Source organism: Eubalaena glacialis, chromosome 1 (genome assembly GCF_028564815.1).
Source record: "Eubalaena glacialis isolate mEubGla1 chromosome 1, mEubGla1.1.hap2.+ XY, whole genome shotgun sequence".
NCBI lineage: Eukaryota > Metazoa > Chordata > Mammalia > Artiodactyla > Balaenidae > Eubalaena > Eubalaena glacialis.
The window spans coordinates 222094532-222109452 of NC_083716.1; the positions used below are offsets into that span (position 1 = coordinate 222094532).

Genomic DNA, 14921 nt, shown 5'->3' on the forward strand with positions numbered 1-14921 from the left:
CTGAAGAAGAATCATGTCAGCTCTACCGCCCCCACTGTATCCCCACTGCCTACCTAGTGCCTGGCATAGAGCAGGTGGTCGGTAGACATTAGCTGAGTGTGCAGATGACTTTAAGGACAAATTAACAAATGCGTGGGTAGTCAGGAAGGACCCTCCCCTCCCCACCTCCCAGAAAGCAGCCCCACAGGCAGGGAGTGGATGCTGCGGACTCTGTTACCTGGCCGCTCTTCTGGGGAAGGAGGCTTCTCCCTGCGACCCTCTAGTCCTTCCTCCTCATAGCCTTCTGAGGAGTCATCTCCCTGGCTGCTGCCCCCTTGCTCTGGCAGCCTTGGTGCCCCGGCCCTGCTGGGCACTTGTGGCTCCTGGGCCAGGTAGAGCAGCCCTGACTCCTGGAAAAGCCGAGCAGGCGGAGGCCCTGGAGGGTCCCCATAGGAATGGCCAGGGTGAGCCCCGAACGTGCCCTTGGAAGCAGTTCTGCTGAAGAGGGCTGGGGGTTCAGCCTTGGGCAGGGGGCCAACACTGACCATTCCCGGGGAGCTCTCTGAGCTCCGGGGGCCATCGCGGGAGCCAAACTGTGGGAAACCAGAGATTCGGATGAGAGCAGACATCAGGGCTGGGGGACTGGGGTTGCGGTGGGGCGGAGGTCTAGAGCTCACCTGATGGAACAAGTAGGGCTGCAGCAGGGCAGGTTCATAACTCAGGGCAGGGTGGGGGGGCTGCGGGGACAGCAGCAGATGCTCCAGGAGAGGGGGCAGCAGCTCAGCCTGCAAAGGGGAGAGGGGGGAGCCTGCCCCAGCTCCGCCCCTACCTACTGGAGGTCGAGGAAGCCGATGCTGGGGAGCAGGGGCGGAGCCAGTGGGGATGCCCTGTAAAAGCAGCTCCCCAGCGGGACCCGGTCTCCTGGGCGCCAAGCCAGATCTGGGGAGGAAAGCAAAGTGTGTGTGTGTGTTTATGTTTGTGTGTGTGTGTGTGTGTGTGTGTGTGTGTGTTGGTTGTGTGGGGCAAGGGCATATAGAGCCTACGAGGCAGAGATGGTGGGTCCAGGCTTAGCATAGAATGAGCCTGCTCTCTTAAAAGATGAGGTAGCCTCAGGCGAGGAGACAGTAGCATGGGGAAGGGCCAGAGGGCCAAGCCTGGGGCAGAGGTCATTGCCTCCCTGGTAAGCATGCCTGGGTCCCTGAAACACAGCGGCAGAGCTGGAAGCGTGAGGCTAGGGATGGAAAGGGGAGAACAGGAGAAGGGGAAGGCAGCTGGGAACCGCTCTAGATGAACTGTGTCTGCAGCTTGCCACACTGTCCCTGTGGGCATGTCCCCAAGTACGCATTCAAACATTCAGTACTGTGCCCCCTCACTCTGCTCCCCCTGCCCCACTCTGCCTTCTTCACCTGGTATCATCATCTGAGCCCCAAGCCGTCATTTACTTTCCTCTGCTTTACAGGGTCTGAATGATGCCTTCAGAGGCCCTAACCACAAAAAGATGATGGTACCTCCTACCATATACAATTCCACATAGTAACAAAACTGAACATTAAACAACTTCAGTCCGACAAAATTCTAATTTGTTCCATGATGACTACTTTGATGCTTCTTTTAAAATACCAAATGTCCTGTATACACTGCTATATTTAAAATAGATAACCAACAAGGACCTACTGTATAGCACAGGGAACCCTGCTCAATATTATGAAACAATCTAAATGGGAAAAGAATTTGAAAAAGAATAGACACATGTATATTTAAAAAAAAACTGTAAACAGGGACATAATTTTACACGTACTTATAAGTACTTATATATATGTCTGTGCCAATACCATGTAGTATTAATTATTATAGCTTCTCCACTCTATCTCCTGATGCATCCCAGAAATCAGTTCAAGTACTACCATTATCTGATTCATATCTGAGTCTGATGTGGGTGAAACTTTGCTAACATATCTTTCCTATGTCAGTACTAGAGAAAAAGTAATTTATCTTGTTCTACTACTTTGTATCCGTAAAGATTAGCACAGTGATTGGCACATAGTATAACCCTGTATTTTTTGCTGAGTAAATGAATTCATTAAAAGACAAACCAGACCAAAAACAAAATACCATATGTCCAAATGTTTCAAAACAGTTTTTAACACTGTAAATCAATTATGCTTCAATAAAAATTAAAAAAAAAAAAAAGACTTTGTCAGGCAAAAAAAAAAAAAAACAATACAGTTTTTAATGTCCCTCTTTTGCTGGATCCCCAGGGATGAGCTCAGCTCGTGTTGGGCATGTGAGCATGTCAGATGACTACTCCAGAACCTCTTTTACCCATGCCCCAGCCTGCTGAGTTTTGTACCCATTCCCCTCTGTCCATCAGGGTGACCACAGATCCAACAGCCTTGCTATGATAGAGTTGATGAGAAATGATGCCTACCTGTCCCTTGGATGGGGCTCTGCGGGGTGAAGCCTGGGGATGCGCTCCATTTCCTGGGAGATCACATACTGGGTGAGGTCATCGTGCCAGGACAGTCCTGCCAGGGGACAGAATAGGGTGAGATTGAGATTGGCTTGGGACAGTCTGAGGGCCCAGTAACAGGGACCAGTGTAGATCAAAACTGCACCCTCTACCCAGCAGTGTACTGAATTTGGCAGGGCAGAGGAGCAGTGGAGGGGGTGTAGAGATGCGGTGGGTGATTTGAGCTGTCCTTTTCCCACACTCAGGTATAGATTTGGGAGTGAGACTGCTTCCAGTGAGACTGGGTTTAAGTCCTCTGCCACTTAACTAATTGTGTGACCTTAGCTGAACCTATCTGAGCCTTAGTTCTCTCATCTGAAAAATGGGGGTTTATACTTCCTAAAATTGTTGCGATAATTAAAATACACAATACCAAATGGTTAGAATAGTACCTGACACATAGGGAGCTTTCAATAAGTGCTAGTATTATCATCATCATCAATATTATTATTCACCTTCTTTTTATTGATCCTGAACCTTAGTTTTTTTTATTTGTAAAGTGGGAATAATAGATACTTCATGGGTCTGTAGTAAAGATTAAGTGCAATCTGGGAAATAAAAGTGCTTGGAAAACTCCAAAGCACTATACACCTGTTTTAAACATTCATCAACATCATCTTACCCTGAGGCAGATCTCCTGTTTGACCGTTTTCCTCCATGAAACTCTGCTCTCAGGAAAGGTCAGTCATCATTTTAAAGGGATAATCTCCCACTCTCCGCCCCCATTCCCCCATTCCTTTTTCCTTGTTTCTGGATTAATAATCTGTACTGCTCTTAACTCATATCCTGGGATCTATACCTGCTTTTTTGCCTATTAACATTAGATGAACTATCTGTGTTCCTCTTAACTCATATCCTGGGATCTATACCTGCTTTTTTGCCTATTAACATTAGATGAACTATCTGTGTTCCTATATAAGGCCAATTCCTCTACTTGAGCACTAGATTTCATCCCCTACTACCTACTCAAGAACATCTTCCCCACAATTCTCCCCTATTTCCTACATCATCATTTTCTCCCGTTCTCTACTGAATTATTCCCATTCACATACAAACATGATGCAGTTTCTCCCATCTTATAAAAATACTGTTTGATCTCACATTCCCCTCCAGCTATCAACCCATTTCTTTGCTTTTCTTTGCAGCAAGACTCTTTGAAAGTGTTATCTATACTGGCTGTATCCAATTCTTTTCCTCCCATTCCCTCTTATCCACTCTATTCAGGATTTTATTCCCAACTATTCTACCAAAACTGCTTTCATCAAGATCACCAGTGGCTTCTGCATATCTAAATCCAGGGTCAATTCTCAGATCTCATCTTACTTAACCTACCACCATCATTTGACACTGTTGATCACTCCCTCCTCCTTGATACACTTTCACTTAGCTTCTAGGACAACAAACACTCTTGTTTTTCCTCCTACCTTGCTGGCTCTCCCTTCTCAGCCTCCCTTGTTGGTTCTGCTCCTTCTCCTGGTCCTCTTAATAATAGAATTCTTTAGGGCTCTTCTTCATAAACACACAATCTTTTGGTTATTTCATTCACCTCATGGGTTTAATTACCATCTATATGCCAAAGAATCCCAAACTTATATCTCCACTCCAGAACTCTCTCTTTCAAAACCCAATCTTATATACTCAACTTCCCACTTTATTGAATGGATATCTTAAACTCAGTGTATTAAAAACTGAACACCCCTTTCCCCAAGTTGATCCTTCTGCATAATTAATGACATGTCAATCAACCCAGTTGTTCAGGCAATAAAACCTAGGTGTCATCCTTGACTCCTCCCTTTCTTTCATGGCCCTATCCAATATTTCATGAAATCATGTTCACTACCTTAAAAATATAGGCAGAATTCTGTCATTTCTCATTACCTCCCTACAACCACCCTGGTCCATGCTTATTCATCTCTTACATGAGTTACTGTGATAGCTTTTAATGTTTCGTGTTTCTGTTTCTACCATTGACTCCCTACATTCTATTCTCAACACAGCAGCAAGAGTGATCTTTTTAAAGTAGAAGTGAGATCATGCACCCCTATGCTCAAACCTTGTGATGGTTTCCTCTTTTACTCAGAGTAAAGCCAATGTCCACACATTCTCATATAAAATCCTAGAGCATCCCTTCCCTCATTACCTACCTGACTGCATCTTCTACTCTGCCTCTCCATCACTCCTTTAGAGCCACTCTGTAGAGGGGTTCTCCATGGTGTTCCTCAAACTCATGCTCCTATCTTAGGGCTTTTATTCTAGCTCCCTGGCCACCCGAAACACTCTTCCCTGAGATAACCTTCTGGAAAACATCCCCACCTCCTTGATGTCTTTATTTGAATTGCATAGTCTCAATAAGGTCTATCTTGGCCACTCAGTTTAATACCACAGCTTCCTACCTCACCATTTCTGATCCCTTTATCCTGCTGTAATTGTTTTCTCCATGGCACTTATCACCTTCTAACATACTAATGTTTTCTAATTTCTAGTATATTCCCTCCCTTCACCCCCGAATGTAAACCCCAGTAGGCAGAGATCTTTGTTTCACTCCCTGATATATCCCAAGCACCTAAAACTACGTTTGCCACATAGAAGTACCCAATAAATATTGGTTGAATGAGTGAATTGGATAAGTGGGGTATTCTCCTGGCTGAAGACTCCAGGATTCATGGCCCTGGAGTACTCAGTCAGTTCCAGAGAGTGGGTTGGTCCTAAAGATATAAATGCTGGCCTCTTCTAGTGGCATCTTCTAGAAGTCTCCTCTGGATTCCTCCAGAGAGTCTAAGTGTGAACAGCCTATCTCTAGGGTTCCACCCCCACTCCTGTCTTGCCTCCTTCTCCAGTAAGGTCTGGGAAGGTGAGGTTCCAGAGTGGGTGTGATAGGAATGTTCCATGAGAGAAATCCTGGAGTCAGGTGGCCCCTCCCTTCCCCACCCTTATCTAACCAAGTTACAGTCTCTCTCCTCCAGCGCATCTAGACCTCACCTTGGGACATGAGCTGTCGGAGGACACCTTGTAAGCGTTGAAGAACTGGGGAGGTGACTTGCAAAAGGGGCCGGGCTTGCCCCACTCCCACCTGGCATTGTCCAAACAAGCCATCTAAGAGCACAAAAGTGGTGTCAGCGGGGGGCTTGGACAACAGGCCTTCCAAAGTCCAGGCTGCAAATAGACAGCACTCCCTCAATCTCCTCTCTTGGCTTCAGAGAGCTCTGCTCCTCCAGTCCAGTCCCCCTTCTCTCCAAGCCCAGTTCCCCTTCTCCCTTCCACCCCCCCCAACTTCTTTCTTATTGTATATCCCCCCCCCAATCCTGTTTTGTAAATCCTAGGTTTGGGCCTCACTCACCCTGAATACAGACTTCGAGGTGAGAGCAGAGTCTGCGGTCAAACAGACAGCCTGTAGAGGACAGGTGAGCAGAGGCTCAGACACCCACACACATAGAATGGTCAGATGGATGAACAGGCTAGAAAGGGGGAAGCAGATGGGATCCATTCTTTCATTCTAAGGAAGGCTTTAAGCTGGGAGGAGAGGAGGAAGAGTCCTCCTCTTAAGAGAAGAAAGCACAGGATCTGGCTTTGGATTTTAAAGATCTGCAAGTCTGGATTCTTTCCCTAAAAGCCTCTGTTAGCTTAAGTGAGTAATGGGGAGAAGAAGCCCTCCAGGTGCATGGGAGTGGTGATGGTGGAGAATCATATACTGATACTTCTACTCTCATAGAATCACTATGGGGTAGTTTTTGTCCAAATCTGAGGAAAAGGGGACTTTCCTTTCCCAATCTCCACAAGCATCTTATGATGGCCTGGGACTCAGAAGAGATGGGAACCCCAGCACACTTCCCCTTCGTGTGGGAAAGGGGTAGCGGCGGGGTGTCTCTAAGGCAATGCTCCCCACGCTGTCCCTGCAGTTCGCGGCCCCTGTACTGCTGGGGCGGTTCGTAGTGCTGAAGCTCTGAGCCTGGCGCCGCTGAGGGCTTGCCTGGAAGCAGTGATGGGGGAGGGAAGGGTAACAGGGTGAGGAGTCTCCAAGGGACCTGACCTCTCCGCCATTCCAGCCTTCATCTTCCACCCTACCTACCCGCGGCGCCACAGGAAGTATCTTGCATTGGCCTCCAAGCCCGGCGGGGAAGAAGAGCGCCAGACGGCGAGCTTGCCCCCTTCCCCCACGTGCGCCCCGCCCCCACCCTCCCCCTGCCCGTGAGTCAGCGCTGACTGTCTCTGTCCGCACAGACGTGAGTCAGCACCAGGCCTGGCCGTGGGGAGGGGGACGTGAGACGACCCTTCCCTCTTCATCTTCTTCGGCCCCTTCCCCCAGCTGTCCCTCTCTTATCGGAGATCAGATTACAGCCATCAGCCTCTCTGGGCTTGAAGAGAAACCCTGGCCCCTCCCTCGGCCTGATACTGTACGGAAAGCTGGGACCCCGGAGCTCGCGGCCCCGACTTCTACTCCCGGCAGATCAGGGTTCCCTCTCCTTCCCTCCCCTCCTCCATCCCTCAGCGCCTGTCGCCACTTTTTGGCGCCTCAGAGAGACTTGCTTCTCTTGTGGTCCTGTATCCCGTCTCTAGGTCCCTCTGTCCATATGCACCCCCATTCCTTCTCCCCAAACCGCAATCTTCCCCTGAGCCCGCTTCTCTTAGGTCCCGCCCCCGGGCTCCCAGCCCCACCTCCAGGCCTACGCCCCTTTCCTCGCAGACGCCCTCTCATCTTCCTCATCTCACAGTGCCTCCCCCTACCCCACTCCACACACACATTCTACCTGAGCTCGCGACCTGCGTGACACTTCCCCCCACGCCCCCCACCGAGTTTTGCTCCCGGCACCATCCTCCCCCCGATCCCCCCATTTCCTCCTGACCGTGGGCGCTAATGGCGTTGCAGCCTCCCGGACGGCTGCCCAGCAGCATCAGGCAGAGGAGCACCCGGAGACCCCCAGATCCCCCGGGACCCCCAGGCCGCCGCGGGCGTCGCATCCTTCCGGGCTCCGCGCTCCCGCTCGGCTGCCAGAGCCGCAGCGACTCGGGCCGGAGCCTGCCAGAGGGGCCGAGGCGGGGCCTGCCACTCCCCACCCACCGAGGCGGGGTCTACACGCCCCTCTCGCGGCAACTCCGCCAACCCCAGGCGGATGGTGACGACATTTCCACCCCCGGCTCTTGCGTTGATTTGCGTCATTCGTGACGTAAAAGCGCTGTCTTAGCGGGGGTCCTACCCACCCCGTCCCTCCTACCCCAAATAGTAGGCGCCTGTCTAGAATTCGCACTTGGCCTCACCTTGACATATGCTTCTCCCCAAGGACCACCACCTCTATCACCCAGTCGCAGGGTTGGCGAGAAGGGTTCCAGTTGGGTGGGGGCCAGGAAAGATACGTGAGCCGGGTAGTATAAACCTTAAGATGAGGAGCATACAAGTGAATACAATATGTACTCTTTCGCATCTCAATTAATGGTACAGATGTTATCCTTAAGAGCAGGAATGGTTTTGCGTGTGTGCTCGGATTCCAGTTCTAGCAATGCCACCTACTTAGGGGTATAACCTTGGGCAAGTTGCTTGACCTCTCTGTGCCCAAGTTTCCTGATCTGTAAAATGAAGGTGCCAATAGTGCCTCCCTCACAAGGTGGTTGTGAAGATTTACAGGAATTAAGCTCACGTGGCTCACTTAGAACAACCACTGCACTGGCATATACTAAACACTGGATACATATTGGCTTTTGTTATTAGCCTTGACTCGCCTTTCTTTCGCCCTCTTCCGCCTCGAGCCTATCAAAATCTTATGGTTTTTGCCTGCAAAATATGTCTCCCATCAGCCCACTTCTCTCCATACTCGCTCTCCTATCCAAACCACGATGCCCTTTCATGATGACTACTGCAGTAATCATCTAACTAGTCTTTTGCTTCCATTCTTGTCACCCAACAAGCTTGGGAGTGAGCTTTCTAAAGATCAAAATTGATCACTTTCCTCTCTTGCTGTTCAGTAAAAATTTTCCAAAATACAAAAATAAAAAATAAAAAAAGATAGTGGTGCATGGTACTCATACACTCATCACCTAGACTGAACAGTTATTGATTATTTGGCCACATTTGCTTCTTTTTAGTACTTAAAAGTGAACAATAGACATTATAGTTCCCTTCCAAAAGTTTCAATATGCATTTCCAAGAAATAAGGGTATTTTCCCATATAACCTAAATGCCATTATGACACCTAACGAAATTTACGATAATTCCCGAATATCCTTTAATGCTCAGTTCATATTCAAATGTCTCAAATTGTTTCCAAAAATGCCTTTTTTCAGCTGTTTTGTTCAAAATAGCAGTCAATCAAAGACCACCATTGCATTTGGTTATGTTTCTTAATTCTCTTTAAATTAACATAAACAGTGCGTCCCCCCGTCCCTATTTTTTGACATTTTCTTGTGGAAGATACCAGGTCAGGTTTTCTTTACAACTCCCTACCTTCTGGATTTGTGACTGTTTCCTCATGATATGTTTCCCTGTATTTTCCCCGTATATATCCTGTATATCCCCTGTATTTCCTGAAAAATAGAACTTAAGTCTTGACTGGATCAGGTAAAAATTTTTTTAAAACAAAAAATTTACAGGTGATGCTGTATGACTCCAATTGCATCACTTCAGGAAGTGAGTAATGTCTGGCTGTCCCACTATTAGTGATGCTATAATTGATCACCGGTTTAAGGTAGAGACAGCCAGATCTCTATCATAAAGTAGTTCCCCAGCAACTTTTCACCTTGTGGTTTTGCCATTCATTGATGATCTTTGACTAAAATGGTGATTTTCTAGTTCTATCACTCCTTTAACATTTGTTAGCTGATATTATTTCATAAAGAAGAGCATTCTCTCATCAACTGGGCTTAGTTATATCCTGAGATACAATTCCGACTGGAAAGGTAGCATACATTCTTAGTTTCTTCTCTTTAACTATTAATTTGCAGAGTAATGAGTTGGTGTAATAGTTACCGTCAAGAGTGGCAAATAAGTTTTGTGTTTTTTTGGTTTTTTTTAAAATAAATTTATTTATTTATTTATTTATTTTTGGCTGCATTGGGTCTTCGTTGGTGTGCGCAGGCTTTCTCTAGTTGCAGCGAGTGGGGCCTACTCTTTGTTGTGGTGCACAGGCTTCTCACTGCGGTGGCTTCTCTTGTTGTGGAGCACGGGCTCTAGGCAGCGGGCTCAGTAGTTGTGGCACACGGGCTTAGTTGCTCCGCGGCATGTGGGATCTTCCCGGACCAGTGCTCGAACCCATGTCCCCTGCATTGGCAGGTGGATTCTTAACCACTGCACCATCAGGAAGTCCCTAAGTTATAAAAAATATTTGTTATGAGTTTTTTTCTTTGAGAATTACTATGGAAGTATGGATTTTTATATATTTAATATGTATCAGTCAATCACAGTAATATTCAAATTGTCCTGAAGTAAGTATTAAGTGAAAGCTCCTTTAAACTCGTTCTTATTTCCTTTTGAAACGTCCCATTAATCACTGAAAGCTCCCTTGCTTTCTATCATTCAACATGTACCAGGTTAATTTTTTTTATTCCTTGCCCTAGACATGGAAGCAGTCATTCCTCCAAAGAGACTTGGTAGCTTTTAGTAAGAACTGACTTTAGAGACCACAGTCTGGGTTCTAGGGGTGATAATGGCTACTGAGGTGATTGATGTTGCTTCTAGGTCCTTTCAGTGCACAGAGCTAGGATATTAAGATATCCTCACAAATACACACACACTGATATTTCCAATTAAAATTTAGCTGTGATTTTTACTGAACTCTTAATTTTATACTTGTATCTCTTTATTACACTGAAAAATTTGGTTTCCCATAACATTAACATAATCATTTATATGTTTAATCCTACAATATGCATATAATAATTTACAAATAATAATATAGATATTACTCTACTAATAAAACAGTGAATACACTTAAGATTTTGGGTAGTTTATTTTGTCCTTATAGTCCCTAGGGATATACCATCAAAATATTGTGTTCTAAAGTCATTTGAAATAATTCTTTTGTTTGTGTAGTCATTTTTACTAATCTGATATATAATTTGGTTAGTTTGTTTATTTTCAATATTAAGATTTGCTTTTATTTTTATATACTTTTATTTTAGAATATGTAAAATATTTACGCTGTTTAAAAATCAAACTTACATAATAAGATATACTCAGGAAAGTCTTCTCCTCACCTTCCACAAGTCCCCCTGCCATCTTTATCACTTCACCCCATTTATTTCCTTTTTAAAAACTTTGTAAATTTTGAAATATAAAAAACAGAAAAATGCATAGGACAAAAATGAACAGCTCAATAAATTATCACAAAATGAACATCCATGTAACCCAGGTCAAGGAATTGAACATTTCCAGCACCCTAGAAGACTTATAGTGTCCCCCAACCATTTCCTCTGATGTGCTCAAGAAAACATGATTCTGTAGTTAAACCAGCTATTTTCTTGTTGTTAGAATGAGAGTGTTTATCTTTTGAGTTTCCTACAACCCAGACAGAAGTGGAACTCCTTCCTTTTGAAGGATAATTTTGCTAGTTATAGAATTCTAGGATGACAGTTATTTTCTTTCAACACATTTAAGATGTCATTTCTCTTTCTTCTGGCTTCTATTGTTGCTGTCTTGGACTTAATTATTAGACTAAATGTTGCTCCTTTGAAAATAATCCCCTCCTCCACCACATTCACAGCTGCTTTTAAGAATTTTTCCTTTGTCTTTGTTTTCCTGCAGTTTCATCATATTTTCTGTTTTAGTTTTTTAATATTTTGCTTGAGATTTGTTGGTAATCTTGAATCAGTGGATCGATATCTTTCAACAGTTTTGGAAAATTTTCAGCCACAATCTTTTAAAATATTGCTTATGTCCTATTCTCTCTCTTCTCTTTCTGGGATTTCAATTAAAATGAATAGTGGACCTCCTCACTGAATCCTCTTGATTTCTTACCCTTTTTTCTGCATTTTCCACCCTTTGCCTCTTTGTATTTTTTGGAGGGAAGGGCTAAGTTTCTTGTGACGTATCTCTGGTACACCAGTTCTGTTTCAGCTGCCTCTAATCTGTTATTAAACCTATTCAATTAGTTTAAAATTTTGGTTCTTATATTTTTAAGTTTTAGAATTTCTATTTGATTCTTTTTCTTTTCAAAGAACCAGTTTTGAGTTTTATTGATTTCTCTTTATTATTTTCCTGTTTTCAATTTTATTGATTTCTCTCTAATTTTAATTATTTGTTTTCTTCTGCTTGGTTCAAACTTAAATTGCTCTTCTTTCTCTAGTTTCCTAAAGTGTGAACTTAGTTTATTGATTTTAGATCATTCTTATTTTCTAATGTATGTATTCATTGTATAAATTTCCTTCTAAGCACTGTTTTCACTTCATGCCACAAATTGAGATAAATTATATTTTAATTTTTGTTTATTTCAAAATACTTTAAAATTTCTCTTGAGATTTCTTCTTTGGCCCATGGATTGTTTAGAAAGGTGTTGTTTTCCAGATATTTGGAGATTTTCCAGCTATCTTTTCGTTATTGATTTCTAGTTTAATTCCTTTGTGGTCTAAGAATGTATTCTGTATGATTTCTAGTCTTTTAAATTTGTTAAGCTGTGTTTTATGGTGGTCTATCTTGATGAATGTTCCATGTGAGCTTGAGAAGAATGTGCATTGTGCTGTTGTTGGATGGTATATTCTAAATGTCAATTAGATCAAATAGAATGATTGTTCTGCTCAGGTCATCTGTATCTTTACTGATCTTCTGCTTGCTCGATTTATCAATTTCTGACAGACGAGTGTTGAAGTCTCCAATTACACAAGTGAATTTTTCTGTTTTTCCTTTCAGTTCTATCAGTTTTGCCTCATGTATTTTGACTTGTTTGATTCTTTTAAAAAAATCTTCTATATTACTTTCTGTGGTTTCTAGATCCTTGTCAAAAATTACAATTTGGCTTTTATATGCTTGAACATAGTAAAGCACAGTTGTTTTACTTTGCAATCATTGGATCACTATGGGTCTGTTTCTGTTATCTATTGTGCAGACTATAGTATTGAAAAATTTGTGAAAAATTTTGAAAAAATTGAAAAATTTTTTGTAGAAATAATTTAAGGTCTTAGAGGATTTTCATTTACTTCTGCAAGTGCCTAAAAGCACTAGCAATCTGATATAACCTTAATACAATTACAAGGACATGCTGCGATCTGAGCAAGGGTAGATTGACTTCCATTTTCCCCTTACTTCTAGCGTTTGCTTCTTGGTCCCAGACCAAAACAGAGAGCAGTTTACTCGAATTCTTCCTTTCACAGGCCTGGACACTGACATCTACTACTCTAGCTCCATAGGCTGTCTAAATCAGCTTTTTGACTGCTTCTTAAAATGGAAAATTTCCCCAGTCTAAAGCAACTGTGAACATTGGGTTTACCACCTCTGGATTCTGTTCCTTTCCTGGATCTTGACCTGAGTCAATTACTCCTCACTCTTTTGCTAGCTCCTTGACGCTTTAAAGAAGATTTTGGATACTTTTCCATCCAGCTTTTAAGGTATATTAGACACCATTTATTGTCCCATTTTGCATCCTTTTAATTCTAGCCATTACTGCAGCCACCAGCTAGATGCAGGTGTAATCTGATACCACCTGCCTCACCTGCACTGCAGATCTTTTGTTTTTGGCCTGGGTCCTCTGCTACCACAGCATTAGATATCCTTGGGACTCTGCTCAGACATTCTCACGCATGAAAAACCTGGATATATGAGGAAATTAGCATCCTGTAGTGCAACCCTTTATCCAGTGGGGGATGGGCCCATAGGATAAATACTTTCCTTTTCTCTGTCTCAGAGGACAGTTCTGAGGTGCATTGTACATGATGCCTAAGAGAGTCCCCACAAGAACTTACCTCAGTTGCCTATAACTCCTTAATGCACCCTTCAATAACTTTCCAAGCCCTCTGTTTCACCCTTCCCATTCTCTCACTCCTCATCTTGAAATCTAATCCCAATCTACACGACCCACATGCAAGTCCTTACTTCAGGCTTTGATTTTGGGAGGAATCAGACTAAGACAAGCTGTCTTCAGCAGGCAGAGATAGTATGAATTACGTAGTGCACCATTACCAGAAGCAGAAGTTGAGAAAAAAATTAGATCTAGGAGATATTGCGGCATACTTATATATTGATGAAAATAATCAGGCATGCAGGGGAAAAGTAATGATGTAGGAGAGAATTGCTGTTGTGATGTCCTTGAATAGGCTTTTGGCTTTAACCTTTAAGAGTACATCCAGGACTGAATGTCAATATTATGACATAGTATGAGTGTGTTTCATGTTTGGTAATTGCAATCATTGTTGCTTTTGTTGTGGTCATCCATTTACAATGCTTGGTGTCAGTTTATCTCTTGTAAAAATGAAATACAGTGTGTGTGTGTGAAAAAAAAAAAAAAAAGAGTACATCCAGGGACTTCCCTGGTGGCGGAGTGGTTAAGAATCCACCTGCCAATTCAGGGGACATGGGTTCGAGACATGGTCCGGGAAGATCCCACACGTCACGGAGCAACTAAGCCCGTGCGCCACAACTACTGAGACTGTGCTCTAGGGCCCACGAGCCACAACCACTGAGCCCACATGCCACAACTACAGAAGCCCGCATGCCTATAGCCCATGCTCCACAACAAGAGAAGTCACTGCAATGAGAAGCCTGCACACCACAGTGAAGAGTAGCCCCCGCTCGCCGCAACTAGAGAAAGCCCGCACACAGCAACGAAGTCCCAACGCAGCCAAAAAAAAAAAAAAAAAAAAAAAAGTACATCCATTTTCCTTTCCCAACCAACACTCCAGATGTCCCTGCTCCATGAGCAGCATCATTATTCACTAAGGCAAAACGTCTCTAACAAAAACAAAAATCACCTGTATTAGTTCCCTAAGGCTGCTGTAACAAAATACCACAAACTGGGGAACTTAAACAATAGAAATGTATTGTCTCACAGTTCTGGAGGCTAGAAGTCTAAAATCAACGTGTTATAAGGGTTTGTTCCTTCTTGGGCTAGAAGGAACTGTTCCAGGCCTCTCTCTTTGGCTTGTTGGTGGCCATTTTCTCCCTGTATCTCTTCATGTCATCTTCCCTCTATGCATGTCTGTCTCCAAATTTCCCCTTTTTATAAGGATACTAGTCATACTGGATTAGGGCCCACCTGAATGACCTCATCTTAAATTAACTAATTACATCTGTAACACTCCTATTTCCAAATAAGGTCATGTTCTGAGGTACAGGAGATTAGGACTTCAACTTATGAATTTTGGGGGGGACAGGATTCAACCCCTAACAGTTGCCAAGGCCTATTAATTCATCCTTCAAAATATCTCTCTTATATGTCCTCTTTCACTCAAGTTCAGGTCCTTGTGTGGCACACTGCACTATTTCAACAGTCTTTCTAGAATGTTGCCACTTTTCTCCTAC

General features: G+C 43.8%; 1 protein-coding gene across 5 annotated transcripts in view; it reads right to left on the minus strand.

Annotated features, from left to right (window-relative positions):
* Positions 1-7476, minus strand: part of PTPRN (protein tyrosine phosphatase receptor type N) — a 19084-nt gene extending 11608 nt beyond the window's left edge. For 3 of the 5 annotated variants that reach the window (XM_061187601.1, XM_061187612.1, XM_061187597.1), the window contains exons 1-6: positions 7330-7476; positions 5826-5876; positions 5468-5581; positions 2408-2504; positions 657-918; positions 218-572 (exon numbers count right to left, since the gene is read on the minus strand). In XM_061187601.1, the coding sequence (XP_061043584.1) occupies positions 218-572; positions 657-918; positions 2408-2504; positions 5468-5581; positions 5826-5876; positions 7330-7444 (994 nt within the window). In that variant the 5' untranslated portion in view covers positions 7445-7476. The remainder of the gene's footprint in view (positions 1-217; positions 573-656; positions 919-2407; positions 2505-5467; positions 5582-5825; positions 5877-7329) is intronic. The other 2 variants (XM_061187604.1, XM_061187618.1) reach the window with 2 other exon arrangements.
* Positions 7477-14921: the final 7445 nt, after the last annotated feature.